The 15,767-nt window shown below is 50.8% G+C and overlaps 1 protein-coding gene across 2 annotated transcripts in view; it reads right to left on the bottom strand.

Annotated features, from left to right (window-relative positions):
- Positions 1-708: 708 nt before the first annotated feature.
- Positions 709-15,767, bottom strand: part of PKNOX2 (PBX/knotted 1 homeobox 2) — a 255,788-nt gene continuing 240,729 nt past the window's right edge. For both annotated transcript variants that reach the window (XM_060103560.1, XM_060103561.1), the window contains 3 exons: positions 3,362-3,438; positions 2,297-2,475; positions 709-1,230 (listed from right to left, as the gene is read on the bottom strand). In XM_060103560.1, the coding sequence (XP_059959543.1) occupies positions 1,007-1,230; positions 2,297-2,475; positions 3,362-3,438 (480 nt within the window). In that variant the 3' untranslated portion in view covers positions 709-1,006. The remainder of the gene's footprint in view (positions 1,231-2,296; positions 2,476-3,361; positions 3,439-15,767) is intronic.

Genomic DNA, 15,767 nt, shown 5'->3' with positions numbered 1-15,767 from the left:
GAGCAGGGGGACAGCAGTGAGGGACAGGAAGGGTGGACAGATTCCAAGCTAACCTGGCTCCACCCTCTCTGATGGCCCCTGGAGGGGGTGGAACGTCTGGGGAGCTCCATCTGAGGGCTGGAACATCTGGGATAAGACACTGCTGTCCTGTTGTTACAGGAGCCGAGTTCTGTGACCACTGGGGATAGCTGTGGTCCCCAAAGTCACCTTGATATGGCTCCTAGCCCAGGTTCTCCTTGGGTCCTGGAGCCAACCCAGGTGAAGGGACTCCGCTTAACCTCCTATAAATGAGCCCACCAGCTTACCACTGATTTCCAGGAGAGAGAGAAGGCAGCTCCGGTGGCTCCCATCCCTCTCTCCCAAGTCCACGGCTGCCTGTGCCCAGAGACAGGGCCTTGGAGGGCTGAGAGGAGCTCTAGAAGTCCAGGTCCCACCCTGGTCTGCCGGATGTGACGCCTCAGGCCGTTCCCCTCCTCCAGCCATGGATTATACGTTGAGGCTCCCTCCTGCCCTTGAATGTCTCTCAGAGGAGCTGACAACCCTCTGGAGGTGGAACGCAGACCCCCTTTGTCTCTCCCTTTCCTCCTAACTCTGCTCCCTGGCAAAGGCTCACTCTGTGAACAGCACTGATCCACCTCACAGCGCAGGGCTTGTAAACAACTCAAGTCCTTCAGTGGCGGGGGCTTGGGGGCGGTGGGGGGGGGGTGCCATCTGTCCTCAGGGATTTGGTGAGTCCAGATCTCACTCCTGCCTTTCTGCCCAGGCTGCTCGACTGGCCCCGCCAAACGGAGTCCTCTGCAGCTCTGGGGAAGTGGGGCCAGGGTACTGGTTGAAGCTTGGTGGTTGGGAAGGAACAGGTGTTTCCTCTGCATTTCCTCCAGCTACTGATTTTGGGAAGCCAGGGTCCAACTTCCTCGGTGCTGCCTGCCCGTGTCTCCTCCCCCCCACCCTGAAGCCCTCCTGACGACCCTCCTGCTCGGTGATCAGTGCCACCTGGGCTGCCCGACTACTCCAGGGAGTCACTGTGTTCCAAGCCCAGGTCGCTGACATTCGTCGTCTGCAGCTCGTCGGCCTCGTCCTCCAGCTCCTCCTCCTCTTCCTCTTCCATCTCATCCTCATCCTCTTCTGTCCCATCCAGTGAGTCGTCGTGTGCGGCCATCATAGCCTGCTGCATGGCCATGGTGGCATTGTCTGAGGACAGGGACTGCAGGTTGTCCAGGTTGATGGAACCTACGTGAGAGAAGAAGGCAAGGGTCAGGCCCAGGAAACCCAGTGGCTTCAGTGGTGAGCTCCTACACTGGACAGTCCCCTGGCGTGAAGTCTCCTGTCTGTTTCCCCTGTCAGCCACTCCCTGCCCCACCCCCAAGCAGCAGCACTCCTGGGTACCACTTCCTGAGCATCTTGTGTGTAAGTAGGTCAAACACTGTTGCCTTTCGAAGAATTCTGTAAGTAGGTATTATCATCCCCATCCTAAAGAGGATGGAACAGTCTCAGACAGTTGTCGTTAGCTCAGAATGACCCAGTCAGGCATGATATAGCTGGGATTCTCTCCCTGGTTGGTCAAGCTCAAAATCTGTTGATTTCTACTCTACCTCATAAGACTATCGCCCACCACACAGAACTGGTACCCAGTCATATAAATGCACCTATACATGAAGGTACGCCTGCACACGTGTGCACCTCCACTCCACTTCCCACACAGAGCTAGCTTCACATGCTAAGCTATAAAACGTCTGGCTCGTGGCTCATTGAATTATTCATTGTGCACCAGGCGACCGGCAATTAGAAAAGTGTATATGGAGGGTGTGATGGAGAAGCTGGGAAAACAAAGCTCTTCCTGGCCTCCGTTCACAAGCCAGCTGCCTGCTTCGGTATTTATAGATGGCCCTGGCTCCTGGGGAGCTGTGCAGACACTGACTGGTGCTGAGGAACTTCAGGTGGGTGTGGGACTGAGGAGGGGGGGACTCTGCTGAGGAGCCACTGACTCAGATGACCACCAACTGACTCTCACCAATCTCGCCAACTCACCAATCTCACCACTCGTCTTTGTGAGATTGCTTTTGGCTTGTTAAAATATACGCAAAAAAAAAAAAAAAAAATCCCCTTCTTTCAGGCTGACATACATCGTTTGATGGGGATCGGGTAGGGATACCTATCGTGACAGAGCTGACACGGCCACTCAAGCGTGTGGACGATCAGCCCCTGACTCTGCACAGCTGCGCCCATAGGAGCTCCAGGAGCCCCTCCCAACCGGCCCCCCACCCCCGTCTACAGTACCCTCAGCCCCAGCTCTTACCATCGGGGTTTGTCCCCGGGGCACCACCCTGCTGCTGCAGCACCCCTGCAGCAATGGAGTTGGGCCAGAATCTTTGGGTGGGCCGGTGCTGCGACTTGATTTTCTTGGCTTTGGGGGCAGGGTCGGGGTTGCTGGCGTCAAGCATGGGCTGCAGGATGCGCCTCCGGGCGTTGATGAACCTGCCCAGGAGTAAGATGGAGACGGGTAAGTCACCACCAGGGGGCGGGAGCATGTGTGCGCAGGTACGTGTGTCTGTGTGTGGGTGTGTGCACGTGTGCGTGTGTGTGCAGAGAGCGCTAAGCCGCTTCCAGACTCTGAGAAGCTGGTCCTTGTACGGAACAGACCGGGGTCTGGTCTAGGGTATGGAAGCACACCTGTGATGAGCCCTGGGCACCGAGGAGCTCGTGACGTCACCAGGGGGCTTGGTGACCACAAATCAGGGTGGGACGAATGCATGAGAAGGGTCAGGAATCTCTGCTCCAGACCGGTCAGGACTGAACAGAGGAAGGAAGAGCCCCCGAGTCAAAGGCACTAACCTCTGACCTGACCTCTCTGCAGAAGGCCAAGGGTCTGCTCCCATCCAGCCAGAACTTGCCCTCTGAGATTTCTATGACACCCCAGCCGGCCACAGAGGAGGGGGCACGGGGAGAACTGCCAGCCCCTCCCTATTCTTCCTGCTCCCAGCCCTGCAGTGTTTCAGCCTGAGCTCTTTTTACATGGGTGGTGAGTAGACCAGATGACCACCGGTGGCCTCGGGTCGTGGGATGCAGGCACCCCTGTGTGTCCGTAGTGCAGGTGGGGCTGGGCTTTCTGCAAGAAGGCAAGAAGCTCCCCGTGATGTTCCTGACACAGTTTCCCAGGAGAGGGCGCTGAGAAGCTGCAGATGAAGCTATAGGTGTTGATTCCGGATATCTGCTTCCAGCCCACAGGCGATGGCTGGCATGGTCGCCAGGTTGAGACTGAGGCCAGGCTGGGCACTCTAGCCTCTTTCCTCTGCTATGCATTCCCCTGCCCAGCAAGTGGCCCCTGGGTCTGAGCGCCTCTGGGCAGGCGATCCTAACTCACCAGTTATTCACTTGCAGGAGGGTGAGGTTTGTCTGGGCCGCAATCTGCCTCTTCTCATCCTCCGTGGGGTAGGGGTGCTGCAATGAGAGGTGAAGGGCTAGTGAGGGGTGGGCACGTGGTGGCCTGGTCCCCCTAGAGACCATGCCCACGACACAGGCAGCATCGCGGGCCAGGTAGCCCCAGTGGTTTGGAGGCCCAAAAAGGGGAAAGTGTAATGTTGTTCCCCAGAAAGAATGGCCAAGGGCTTGGAGGGAGGCTGCTCTGTGCCTGAGGAGGGCCACCTGCCCTGAGCCCAGCCCCCCATGGTGGAGGACCAAGTGGTTTCCCCAGGGTCGGTACAGTTCAATACTGATCGCTTCCAAAGCCATGTCACGTTCTCACTTGGTCCACCCCCAAACAGGCAGGTCAGGCATTATCAATATTGGGATTGACAATGGCCTCAAAAGCCCACAGGACTCTCAGAAGGTGGTAAACGGGTGAACGAATCCATTCAATTTAAACTAACTGACATTTACTGAATATCTACTACGTGTGCAGATTCATGCAGGCATCCTAGGAGACAGAAGATAAATGTAATGATAACTACGACTTGTGGAATACTTTGTAGCCTAGGAAATGCTTTCATGCACTTAATTTCACTTCATAAAGCATATCGGTAAAACTTGGTAAGAGGCAGGTTAGGTGAAGAAACTGAAGGACTATCTCCACTGCCCCCCAGATGGCGGCATCAGCTCGGAGCTCAGTTCTGACGTTGGTCCAGGCTCCCCCCATCACTTCATGCTGCCACTTTGTGAGACGGAGTCAGTGTCTTTGTGGGGGTGAGTGAGGACGTGGAGCAGGGCCTTCAGTCCTGCACTGATGACACGTTTGTCTCTCTCTCGGATCATGCTTCACGAGGGCAGAGACCAGCTCTTATTCATGCATCCCCAGCACCCGCCACATGTACCTGAAGTACAAATGGCTGCCAAGCAAAAGAAAGCAGAAACCAGGCGGTAGGTGCTGGGGTTTGGGTAACAAACACTGGAGAAGCTTAGGAGAAGTGGGTGTTGGCCAAAGCGCTGGGGAGGCTGAATAGGTCACATTAAAGACTGGGAAAGTTTGGGGTGGCAGGGGGTTAGGGGACCTTCTGGATCCTGCTGGGTGGTGAGCCCCATGATGTCTGGGTCTATGTGTCTGTGTGTCTTTCCCAGCCTTCTGCATAACACCTGGCACCCAGCAGGCTTGCAGTATAGGTGTGATGAGCGTCTGAAGGGGTCAGAGCCTTGCCCTGGCAGCTAGGGGAGGTTCGGGAGCTCTCGATAGAGGGCCAAGCTGTCCTCAGGTCGGAACCATCCCCTTATTGAGGTGGTATGAGATAGTGGTGCTTGGGCTTTCCAGAGTCCTGAAGAGCGGGACTCAGAGTCTGGCTCTATCCTGAAGAGCTGTGAGATCGCAGGCGCATCACTTAACCCCACATCATAAAGTCATCTAATGATTAAAAGAAATTACCCTTGTAACGTGCTCGATAAGAGATCGCTCTTCATACTATTATTGGGCCATGTTGGCAAGGTGCTTAAAGCTCTCTAAGGGATGAGCTTGAGATCAACAACCTCCACAGAACTCTCATTATCAGTGACAAAGGAAAGGAACCTCTTCGGTGTCCTCAGTGTCCCTCGACTGAAGCAATCAGGGTCGTGTGTTGTCTTAATTCACACCTCTGACCCTGACCACACCACCAGGGCAGCCGGGACTCATGATCCAGATAATATTAAGATTCTAACAAGAAGGAAAGCACGCCCGTGTCACAGGAGCCAGTTGCATCTAACTGGGAAGGAGCCGAGGGAGCTGGGGAGGAGACTGGACCTCCCAGGGGCTCCGTGCATCTGACACCCTCCGGGGAGGGGTGGTGGCCGAGCCCTCCTCCCCTGCCCCGTGGAGCTCCAAGCTCAGCAGCCCTGATAAGGAGCCGAACAGCCTCCCTGTCATCCGTGGCAACCGGTCTGAGAACGCGGCAAAAATATAGTAACCTTTTGGCCTTCCCGGGCCCCACTAGGCCCTTCATACCTCCGTGCCTTTGCACATGCTGTTCCCTCTGCTGGAATGCTCTTTCTCCCACTTTTCCACTGCGTACGTTTCTGAGCTTCTGCAAAGACCTTTCACGGGTCAAGTCCTCTGAGAGGCCTTTCCCCCCAGCTCCCCGGGGCAAAGTGAGTCACTGCTGCACTTGAAGAATTGCCTTTAGCCCACTATATGGTGATAGGTATCTCCCCCTATCCTGGGAGTTGCTCTCAGGCAGGGACCCAGTCTTATTAGACATTGTATCTCCAGTGTCCAGACCAGTAACAGGCAGAGTGGATATTCAGTGTTCGTGTATGAAACAGATGAGTGAACCGGCACAAGAAGGAGATGGCTGACTTGTTCCCTGAGCCTTGCCAACTGTGCCGGTTCACCAACCACAACTGCCGGGAAGCTGCTACCTCGGAGGTGCCCGCAAGTGAACGAGACCCGGCCATAGAGCTCACAGCTTAGAGGGAAAGGCTACAGGCAAAGGAAAAAGCCTCTATTAAAAAGTAGTGTGCGGGCTTCCCTGGTGGCGCAGTGGTTGAGAATCTGCCTGCTAATGCAGGGGACATGGGTTCAAGCCCTGGTCTGGGAGGATCCCACATGCCGCAGAGCAACTAGGCCCGTGCGCCACAACTACTGAGCTTGCTCATCTGGAGCCTGTGCTCCGCAACAAGAGAGGCCGCGATAGTGAGAGGCCTGCGCACCGCAATGAAGAGTGGCCCCCGCTCGCCACAACTAGAGAAAGCCCTCGTACAGAAACGAAAACCCAACACAGCAAAAATAAGTTAATTAATTAATAAACTCCTACCCTCAACATCTTTAAAAAAAAAAAAAAAGTAGTGTGTCTTCAGCACTGCAGTCTGTAAACTTTTAGTAAAGAGCTCAGATTCTGGAGCCAAAAAAAAAAAAAAAAAAATAGTGTGTAAGTACCCATTGGGTGGTAAGAGAAGTCAGGGGAGCCCTCCCTAGGGAGGAGGGACTTCAACTGGATTTTGAAGAATGGCCAAGCCATCCCAGTAAAGGAGGACCTGGGCCTTCCAGACAGGGGCTTTGCACTGGGACTTATAGTCAAGTCAGTCAGATGCAAATCTCGTCCATCATTAAAAACCTCCAGAGAAGGAAATGCTTCAGCCTCACCCAGTTAATGTTTGCTGTCTCTAAGGAGGCTTCTGGTGCAGGCTGCCATTCTGAGTGGATGTCATCAATCCACAGATTAATGTGCTCCCAATTAATGGAGAGGGAGGAGAAGCAGGGTCCCTGAAACTGGCTGGTGGTTCTCTTAGGGTAGAGTTACAAAGCCCTTAACCTCCTGGGGGGCAAGTCCCACCACCCGTTGCTCCTGGGACCAGTGTCTCGTGAGGCATGCGGTGGAGGCCATGGGGTGAGTGGCAGCATCTGGCACGGCCTTGGGGACAGGTGTGTCGCCAGAACATTCCTGGCACCATGTCTGGGTGCTCATGCGAACAGTCTAGCTTGTCCACGCCTCCAGCTTGTCTACGCCTCACACCAGATGATTTCTGAGGACAGAGTCAAAATAGTCCTGGCCCCTGGACAGCCCTCGATTTGGTCAGCGCTACTTTTAGCACAAACGGGACGGCTCGAGGCCAGGGACGGGGAGAGGAATCCAGCGAGATGGTGGTGAGCCATCAGGCTGCGGCAGCTGCTCTCTGATCGCAATTTGGAGAAACTCCTCTGGAGTCGGGAGGGAAGGGCACAGACAGCAGCCCTCTAGAAGAGACGGAGAATGGACCAGAAAATTACAGCTCCTTTTCAGGGCCAGCAGGGAGCCTCAGGTGGCTGGGCAGTGCTGCCTGGTGGTTAAGAGCACGGCCTTGGCAGAGGTCAAGTCCTGCACCCAACACTTAACCAGCCATGGGACCTTGGCAATTTATTGTTTGATGTATGCCATCCTCAGTTTCCTGGGCTTAAAATAGAAATAAGAAGATGGTGACTACTCCTTGGACTTCGGGGATGATTGAATGAATGATGCAGGCAAAGCATGGGTGCTGCACTGACTCACTCTGCACCACATGGGGAAGCCTCCCAGACACGGTATTGTTGAATATTTAGTCTCTGGGGAAGGGAATTGCAGGATTTATACTGAGTAGGCGTTTCACAGCACCACAGTTGGCATCGGGAAGCTCCTCTGACGTCTAACCAAACTCTTTCCCTGACACCTCCCTTTTCCCTGTAACTCAAGTCTCTTCTGGGCTAAACTGAAGCTGAAGGCATCTCTCAGTTTGAACTATGGGTTCCCCCTAGGGTCCTGGGTCTGAAAGCAGCTCAGCCAGGCTGGTCCATGGGCCCCTGGCCTCGTCTTTCACTCAAAGCCCACCCAAGATGGTGCACCCACCTCCTAGCCAGGAAGACCCGCAGGAGGCTGGCCACGTCCCAGAGGGACACAGCACCTGGGAAGCAGCAGCCTGAAGGTGTGAGTCGGAGCTGCCGCTGGAGCAGGGCCTGGAGCTGGCTTTCCCACTTCCCTGCACCGGGGGCAACCACACCCTCCTTCCCTTCTCACTCCCGAGCAACTGTGGGCACGTGACCTGCTGCGGCCACAGCTTGATAGAATGGCTGCTGCTCTAGAAGGGCCAGAGACCAGCCAGAGGGAGGCAGCCAGGATGGTGAGGGGCCCTGAAACAACCACATTTCATCCCATCGAATATGCAGGGCACACCCCGACTTCAGAGATGCTAGAGCAGTTTGGGATGCAGAGGGGCACACAAGTCACCCAAGGACCCTCCCTCTCCTGCTGTAGCTGCCCTTGCTTCTATGTCCCACTCTTCCATTTCTCTCTCTTTTCAACTCCCCTCCCCACTTACAACTGGGCACACACAGAAAAGCACAAAGAACTGAAATGCATAGCTTGGTGTAGTATCACAAACACCCATGTGACCACCCGCCAGGTCAAAAAACAGAATTCTACCAGCACCACGGAAGCCCCTTTTCTGCCCCCTCCCAACCACCTACCTCCAAAGATATCCTCCCCAAAGATAACCTGATGTTTATGGTAATTACTTTTTTTGCTTTTCCTTATCGTTTTACTATCTATGTTACATCCTTAACCATTATGGCTTAGTTTTGCCTGGTTTTGGACTCTATATAAATGGAATCATATAGCATGTAGTATTTCACTCCACAGTATGGTGTGAGATCCACTTATGGCTGTTCTATGTAACAATCACATTCATGTTCATTGCCGTATAGTGTCTCATTGTAAAAATCTACCCCCTTCCAGTTCTTCACCCTCCTGCAATTACAAAACCACTCTCCCTCCCTCTGGCTTCTTCTTCAATCCATCCTTCTCATGGCAGCAAGATTGGTCCTTCTTAACCTGCCCCCAACCCCTTAGGTCCCCCCCATGAGCTCTGAGCCCTCACCCTACCCAGGATTCCACACACTACAAGGATGATCTGTTGTTTTTTACCCCAACCAGACAGGCTGCAATGTTTGAGAAAAGGGTCCACACCTGTCTTTTCATCCCCACCTCATTGGTGCCAAGGAAAATGCCTGGCCCGTGCTGAGTGTTCAGTATGTCTTCGTTGAATGATCATAGGACCCTAGGGGGGTAACTGGTGCTTGTCACCATTCCCTTTGTGTGTGTTTGTGGGTGTGAAGATGGGTAGGAGAGGGTGGGGGAATTCTAGCTTGTATCAGGCTGCCTACGTATTAACAGTGCTATTCCCACAGCTGATTGTTTCAAGCATATTTGTGGGGGAAGGGGGACGGGGAGGGGGTACCTTCTACACATGAGAAAACTGAGCCCAGAGGCATTAAACACTGGCCCCAGGTTATATGGGGGGTACATGGCAGAGCTGGGACCCACACCCCCTGTATCTTTAACCACATCCATTCCACCTCTGTCAGCTACTGTGCTTTTTAACATATTGTTGATCTTCACCATAGGTAGGTATTATTATCTCCATTTTATGAAGAGGAAATTGACATCAGAGAAGTTAATTGACCCGCTCAAGGTCATATAGTCAGTAAAAAATGGAGCAGGGCTCAATCGCAGGTCTGTCTGCCTCCAAAGCCTTGTTCCTTCTACTGTACCAGGCTGCCCTAAAGGAACTAATCTTTTCTACAGACCAAACATCCCCAGCCTTTAACCATTCATCATGTGACACGTTTCCTGTCAGAGTCATTTGAACAGACATTTCCCCATCCTGGCTGCCATTCTCTGGACACGACTTTTCGAAGGTCCTTTTGATATCTGATGCTCAGTCCTGGACACACTATGCTGGATGTGTCTGACCAGCAAGATGCGCAAGCCCCCTCACCTCTATCGAGTCGTCTATTCCCCAACCCCTTGCGTGTGTGTTTGTGTAACAGCACTTGATTACATCACGGGTTGACCGCTCGTAGTATGTGTATGATTTATTCCCCCGATTTATTTATCAGCTCTTCGAGTGCCGAAATCATGTCTCCTACCTGAAGCTTAGGTGTTAGTGGACAGTTTAGTTAAAGATCTGTGTTCTGGTGGAGAGAAGCCCCCGGGATTCAGGAAGAACAAACGAGATCTTCCTGTACTTTCAGGGAACAGAACTAGACCTGGGTAAACGCTGAGACGGGAGAGCACAGGCTTTGTCAGCTTCTCCCTTTTTGGTGCCTTGTTGACTCTTCCCAGCGCCCCTCTCACAAATCCCCGGGTCTTCATGTTATCCTACAGTCAGCTTCCTGAATTGGAGGCCTCTGGCCTCTAGGGCTTCACGGTCAAATCCCCTACAACTATGTTCATGATGATGGAGATAAAGCTTTCATCAGATTCTCAAAAGGGTCAAGGACCTAGAAGAGGTTGAAGACAATTGCTAGGAACCTTTCCTCTGGCACCCCAGTCTGGCTTACCTCCTCAAAATGCTGTGTTTAAAAATGTTCTAATCTTCATCTTCTACCAATAATAAGCACTGGCACTCTTCCCGTGAAAGTGATCTTAGCTGAGTGGGTGTAGAAAACCAAGCTTTTGGACTAATTCATACCTAAGCTGTGAAGGAGTGATGCCTCAGGGCCTCGCTGTAGGTATTTTGACAAGGATTGGATCATTTTAAGTGGGTCTCTGATGAGTGAGATTTCAGATAAGGTGATGAAGTTAGAGCAAAAAGTAGCAGACAAGATATTCTGGAACAAGAATGGTTCAGTCTCCCTAGGCCATTTTCTTGCTTTTCAAGGTTTCTTACTTTCCTCCACAGATTCCCTAGAAGTGTCAAGGTTTCTCTCAGTGTTTTCCAAGGCAGGGCAGATTGTGGGGATTCCTGGAGGGAGACTGGGGGTATATGTAGCAGCAGCTGTGTCTGTATCAGGACAAAGTACCTTCACATCCATCATCTTATTCTAGCTGGGCATCGTGATTCCCATTTTACAGCAGAGGAAACTGAGGCTTAATGAGGTTAAGCAATTCACCGCAGGTCTGCTGGCTACATAGAGGGGGCAGTGAGACTCAAATCTAGATCCTGCCTCTGAGTTCCATGCCCTTTCCATAGACTGTCTCTCTCTGTTGTAAGAGCCACCACTGTTCTAAGTCAGCTGTCGATGAAGCCTGTACACGGGCCTCTGACAGGGATAGATGCATGCTTCCTTCAGAGCTTAACACAATCCTAGGCACGGGGAAGAGGGCAAGAATGTTTGTTGAGTGACTGAAGGCAACACCACGGCGCAGAGGCAACCAACTGGATCCCACCTCCACAAGCCTTCCTTGGCTGGGAGCCTGTGTGCAGGGCACACACTGTACCTGGGTGTGCAGCAACCCTATTTCTTCCAGCAGGGATGAGCCCAGCATGTGAGGCTCTAGCCCTGTGGGTGAGGAGAGCTGGCAATCTGACAAGGAATCTCAAAGATAAGGACGGGCTCAGAACCGTGGGGTGTACACGAATGTGTGTAGAAGCATCACTCAAGACCCAAAAGTTGAAACAACCCACATGTCCATAAACTGATGAACGGATAAACAAAATGTGGTCTATCTACACAATGGGATACTGCTCCGTCATACACAGGAATGAAGCACTGCTATGTGGTACAATATGGATGAACCCTGAACACATCACGCTAAATGAAAGAAGTCAGTCACAAAAGACTCCATATCATACGATTTCATTCATGTGAATTATCCAAAAGAGGCAAACCCATCGAGACAGAAAGTAGATCACTGGCTTCTAGAGGCAGGGGAGTGACGGCTAACGGGTACAGGGTTTCTTTCCAGGGTGATGAAATATTCTGGAATGAGATAGTGGTGATGATTGCAGAGCTTTGTAAATATACTTGAAACCTCTGAATTGTACAGTTAAAAAGAGTGAATGTTATGGCATGTGAGTTATATTTCAATAACAAAAGAATCAAACAGAGAAGGCCCCTGGTGTTTTTGTGCACTCAGCTTTTGTGACTATAGCCGAGTTTATACGAGGGCCCTGGAGCAAGGTCCTCAGCTCTGTGGGGCAGGGGTGAGATGGCTGCAAGCAGAGTGCAGCTGTGACCCTGGCTGGATGCGTGCCAGGCTTGTGGATGTGATGGATATGGAAGGAAGAGGAGGGATGAGATAGTAAGACAGCCTCACTGTATCTAAAACTAGGGCCAGGCTATCAAAATCCTGCAGCTGTCCCAGGATGGGGCTCTGGGCCTCAGCTGAGGGTCGGGGTCCCCCTTTGCTTTACCTAGACTTTGCATGGGAACCGAGAGATGCTGTGGTTTCTTGCGTCAGTGCAGAGGCAGTAACAGCCTAGTGGGTGAGACATTAGAGGCTCAAGCCACACAGACCTGGGTTCAAATCCTGCGGGACCTTGGGGAATGCGTTACCTTCATGGAGCCTAGTTTTGTTATTGGTAAAATGAGGATCATTTCACCCGCTGGCTGGGCGGGTGAAATGAGATGATGCAGGAAGATGCTTGGCCCGCACCCGACGCACAGAAGTAGCTAAGAGAGGAGGGACTCCTTTGATGGTGGCAGGGTCGCTGGGGCTTGGTTTCTTCTCTAGGCTCCCCCCACCCTCAGAAAATACTCTATAAACTTGCTCCTGTGCTTGGGTAACAGCAGCACAGAGAACAGTCACATTTTTGACGGAAATAAGCAGAATCACCCAGGCAGGACAGGGGGAGGCTGGGATCTGGACAAGAGGGGATGAGGGCAGAAGCAGGGGTTGAGCTGCGCCCCTCCCTCTCTCCTCCATGGAGAGGACCCTCTGCCAGGGTTTCTCACCCTATCTGGATTTGTAATGGAATGATTGCTTCCAGCAGGAGTTTAGCTGCTTTCTGCCAAAATGCAGTAGCAAGAAAATCTCACTGGATTCTTCAGGGACCCAGAAGCAAGGAACTGATGGATGAAACCATCCCAGTCTCACTGCAGCCTAACAGCAAAAAGGCTCCGGGGTTTAGCACGCTGTCATCTGAATACATTTCTATAGCTGCCAGTGCCCCAGAACAGTGGAAATGACAAGAAGCCTCAGACACAGGGCAAAAGGAATCAAAGAATACTAACTTCTGCCTGAGGGAAAGAAGAAAACAGGAAAACCAGCATCTACAATAGAAGTTCTAATAACCAATCTCTATTAAACAAGTCTGCAGATTATACCATGCTCTGCCTTTCTGCTGTCAACCATTAGGACTGCTGTCTGCAGTATCCTGAAGGCTTGAGATGAATAGATTACTTTGTAGAATGTTCATTAGCCAATTTATGTGCTTGTCAGAAAGTCAGCCGTGTTTGTGTTGACTAGTTTATGCCAGTTATGCGTATTACTGTAATTATGTAACTTTATTCTGTAAACCAATAAAATATGAGTGCAAAAAGCAAGAGTTATTGCTAAGAAAACGAAGTGGAGTGCTTTGGAAAGACTCCAGACTCGAATTTGCTTAAAAGTGAGATCAGGTGAGACAAGTATAAGAGACTGGGATACACAATAAAAATCTAGAAATATCCTGCAGACAGATTACTTCCCAAAAGCCGAAGTTCTTATTCCATTTTAAATAAAGATGAAGTTTATAGATCTTATAGGAGAAGTTTGTGCAAGTAAAATGACAAACTTTAATCAGAAAATGACCTTGTCCTTATATCAAAACATGAGCAAACAAATATATTATGTATGTCTTTTAAATCAAAATAAAATGTATCTTACATGTACCCCTATGTTCATAGCAGCACTATGCACAATAGCCAAGACACGGACACAACCTAAACGTCCATCGGCAGATAAATGGATAAAGAAGATGTGGTACACACACACACACACACACACACACACACACACACACACACACTCTGGAACACTACTCAGCCATAAAAAAGGCTGAAATAATGCCATTTGCAGCAACATGGACGGACCTAGAAATTATACTAAGTGAAGTAAGTCAGAAAGAGAAAGACAAATACCATATGATATCACTTGTATGTGGAATCTAAAATATGACGCAAATGAATATATCTGTGAAACAGAAACAGACTCACAGATGCAGAGAACAGACTTGTGGTTGCCAAGGGGGTGGGGGTGGGGGAGGGAAGGATTGGGAGTTTGGGGTTAGCAGATGTAAACTAGTATATATAGGATGGATAAACAACAAGGTCGTACTGTACAGCACAGGGAACTATATTCAATATCCTGTGATAAACCATAATGGAAAAGAATATGAAGAAGAATGTAAACATATATATGTATAACTGAGTCACCTTGCTGTACAGCAGAAATTAACACAACATTGTAAATCAACTCTACTTCAATAAAATAAATTTAAAAAATAAAATGTATCTTTTTAATGGTTGTTTCTTTCTTCAATCAACTTTTCCAATTAAACAATCAACAAATTAGTTGTCTCCCCTGCACTGGATATGAGAACATTGACTGATATTGAGATCTGCCCTTTTTCATACCTTTTCTAAGACAGAACAGCTACTATATGCCTAATACAACGTTGCCACAGAGTGGGGTTCTCCAAGAACTACAGTCTCAGACTTGTTCCTCAGAGCAACAATGAAAAGAAGAGTGACTCAGAGTGATCAAATATTGGGGAAAAGCTTCAAGCCATGCCCCCTCTTGCAAATTCACGATGCCCCCCTAGTATACTAAGGGTAAAGAAATAAGCTAAACTTCGTATAACCAGATTTTCCCAAATCTGTTTCATCAGGGTACCCTTTCTTGGGAGCAACACCTATAACATCCTGTAAAGGTACCCACTTTGGGAAGCAATGCTTTGGGGCCCAGAGAAGACGTATCATGTATGATCTCTATTCTTAAACAATTTACAGCTGAGTCAGAGATATACAACATGTAGATTCAACACACACATATACACACAGAACAGGTAAGTAACAGTATTAGTCAATGTATTCCTAGGGTCAAATCATGGGAGAATCAGGAGGTATTACAGATCAGAACAACAGATCAGCCATCCACCTCTAAATAACTTTCACAGATGTTGGGCCTTGGCCTCAAAAACTTGCTCTTGGTCTGCTGTCCTAGAAAGTTCACATTTCTTGAGTGTGATTGTGTATCAGGCATGGCTCTTTACATAAGTTATCTCATTTAGTCTTCTCAACCATGGAAAATGGGTATTATCTCCTTTTTCAAAGAAATAAAGTGATTACCCAGCTAGTGGAAGGGCCTCAATTCATACTCCTGTCTGTCTGGCTTGAAAGCCTGTCTTCTTTCCACTGTGCCCTGTTACCAAGAGCCTTCACAGGCTTTTTCCTGAGCTGGGGTTTAGGGGAACTGTGTGCCCACCTGTATCTGGGGAGCCAGCCTTGGCCTGCAGGGGACAACTGCGTCATGCTAAGTCCCTAGAGCCTGGACTTCTCCCCATCTTCTTCCTCCCCCTCTTCCAGAAGTTCTGAGTTCTGACTTTAAAGGCCCACGGGTCACTCTCTTGTCCTCTCTCCATGGCCTCTGTGGGGAAGGCATTAAGTGGGGGAGGACTTGCCAATGTCAAGTGCTTTATCAACAGTATCCACACTGCGTGCACTCCGAGCTGCAGCGGGCCCAGGGCAGGCGACGGCCTCACTCAGACAGTTCAGCAAGTCCCCACCATCGTTCTGGGTCCCTCTGCAGCTCTGACCTGGCTCCTTCTTTCCCCTCTGCTTTGTGCTCAGTTGCTACACCCTCTCTTCCCTGCCTCTACTTTCCTCTGCCTTCCCACGTCCGGCTGGAGGTGGCCGTGGAGTGGAAGGGAAAGACCCTGAGCCTTTGAGGAGGCTCAGCAGGAGGGAGGCAAAGGGCAGGGCGAGAGGCAGGACATGAACTGAGTCCAAGGTCAGAGGAGGGCTGGAGAGTGTGACCCTCCGTCTCAGGCTGAAGACTTAACTCAGGGGTGAGTTGCCATCAGGTACGGGAGGCACCAGAAGTGACAGGAGTCAGCGGGGGGCACTGGCCTGGACATCAGGCTCCTCTCCCTCC

Source organism: Mesoplodon densirostris, chromosome 7, assembly GCF_025265405.1.
Source record: "Mesoplodon densirostris isolate mMesDen1 chromosome 7, mMesDen1 primary haplotype, whole genome shotgun sequence".
Classification (NCBI taxonomy): Eukaryota; Metazoa; Chordata; class Mammalia; order Artiodactyla; family Ziphiidae; genus Mesoplodon; species Mesoplodon densirostris.
Note: the sequence above shows the minus strand (reverse complement) of the source record. Positions and strands in the feature narration are given on the sequence as shown.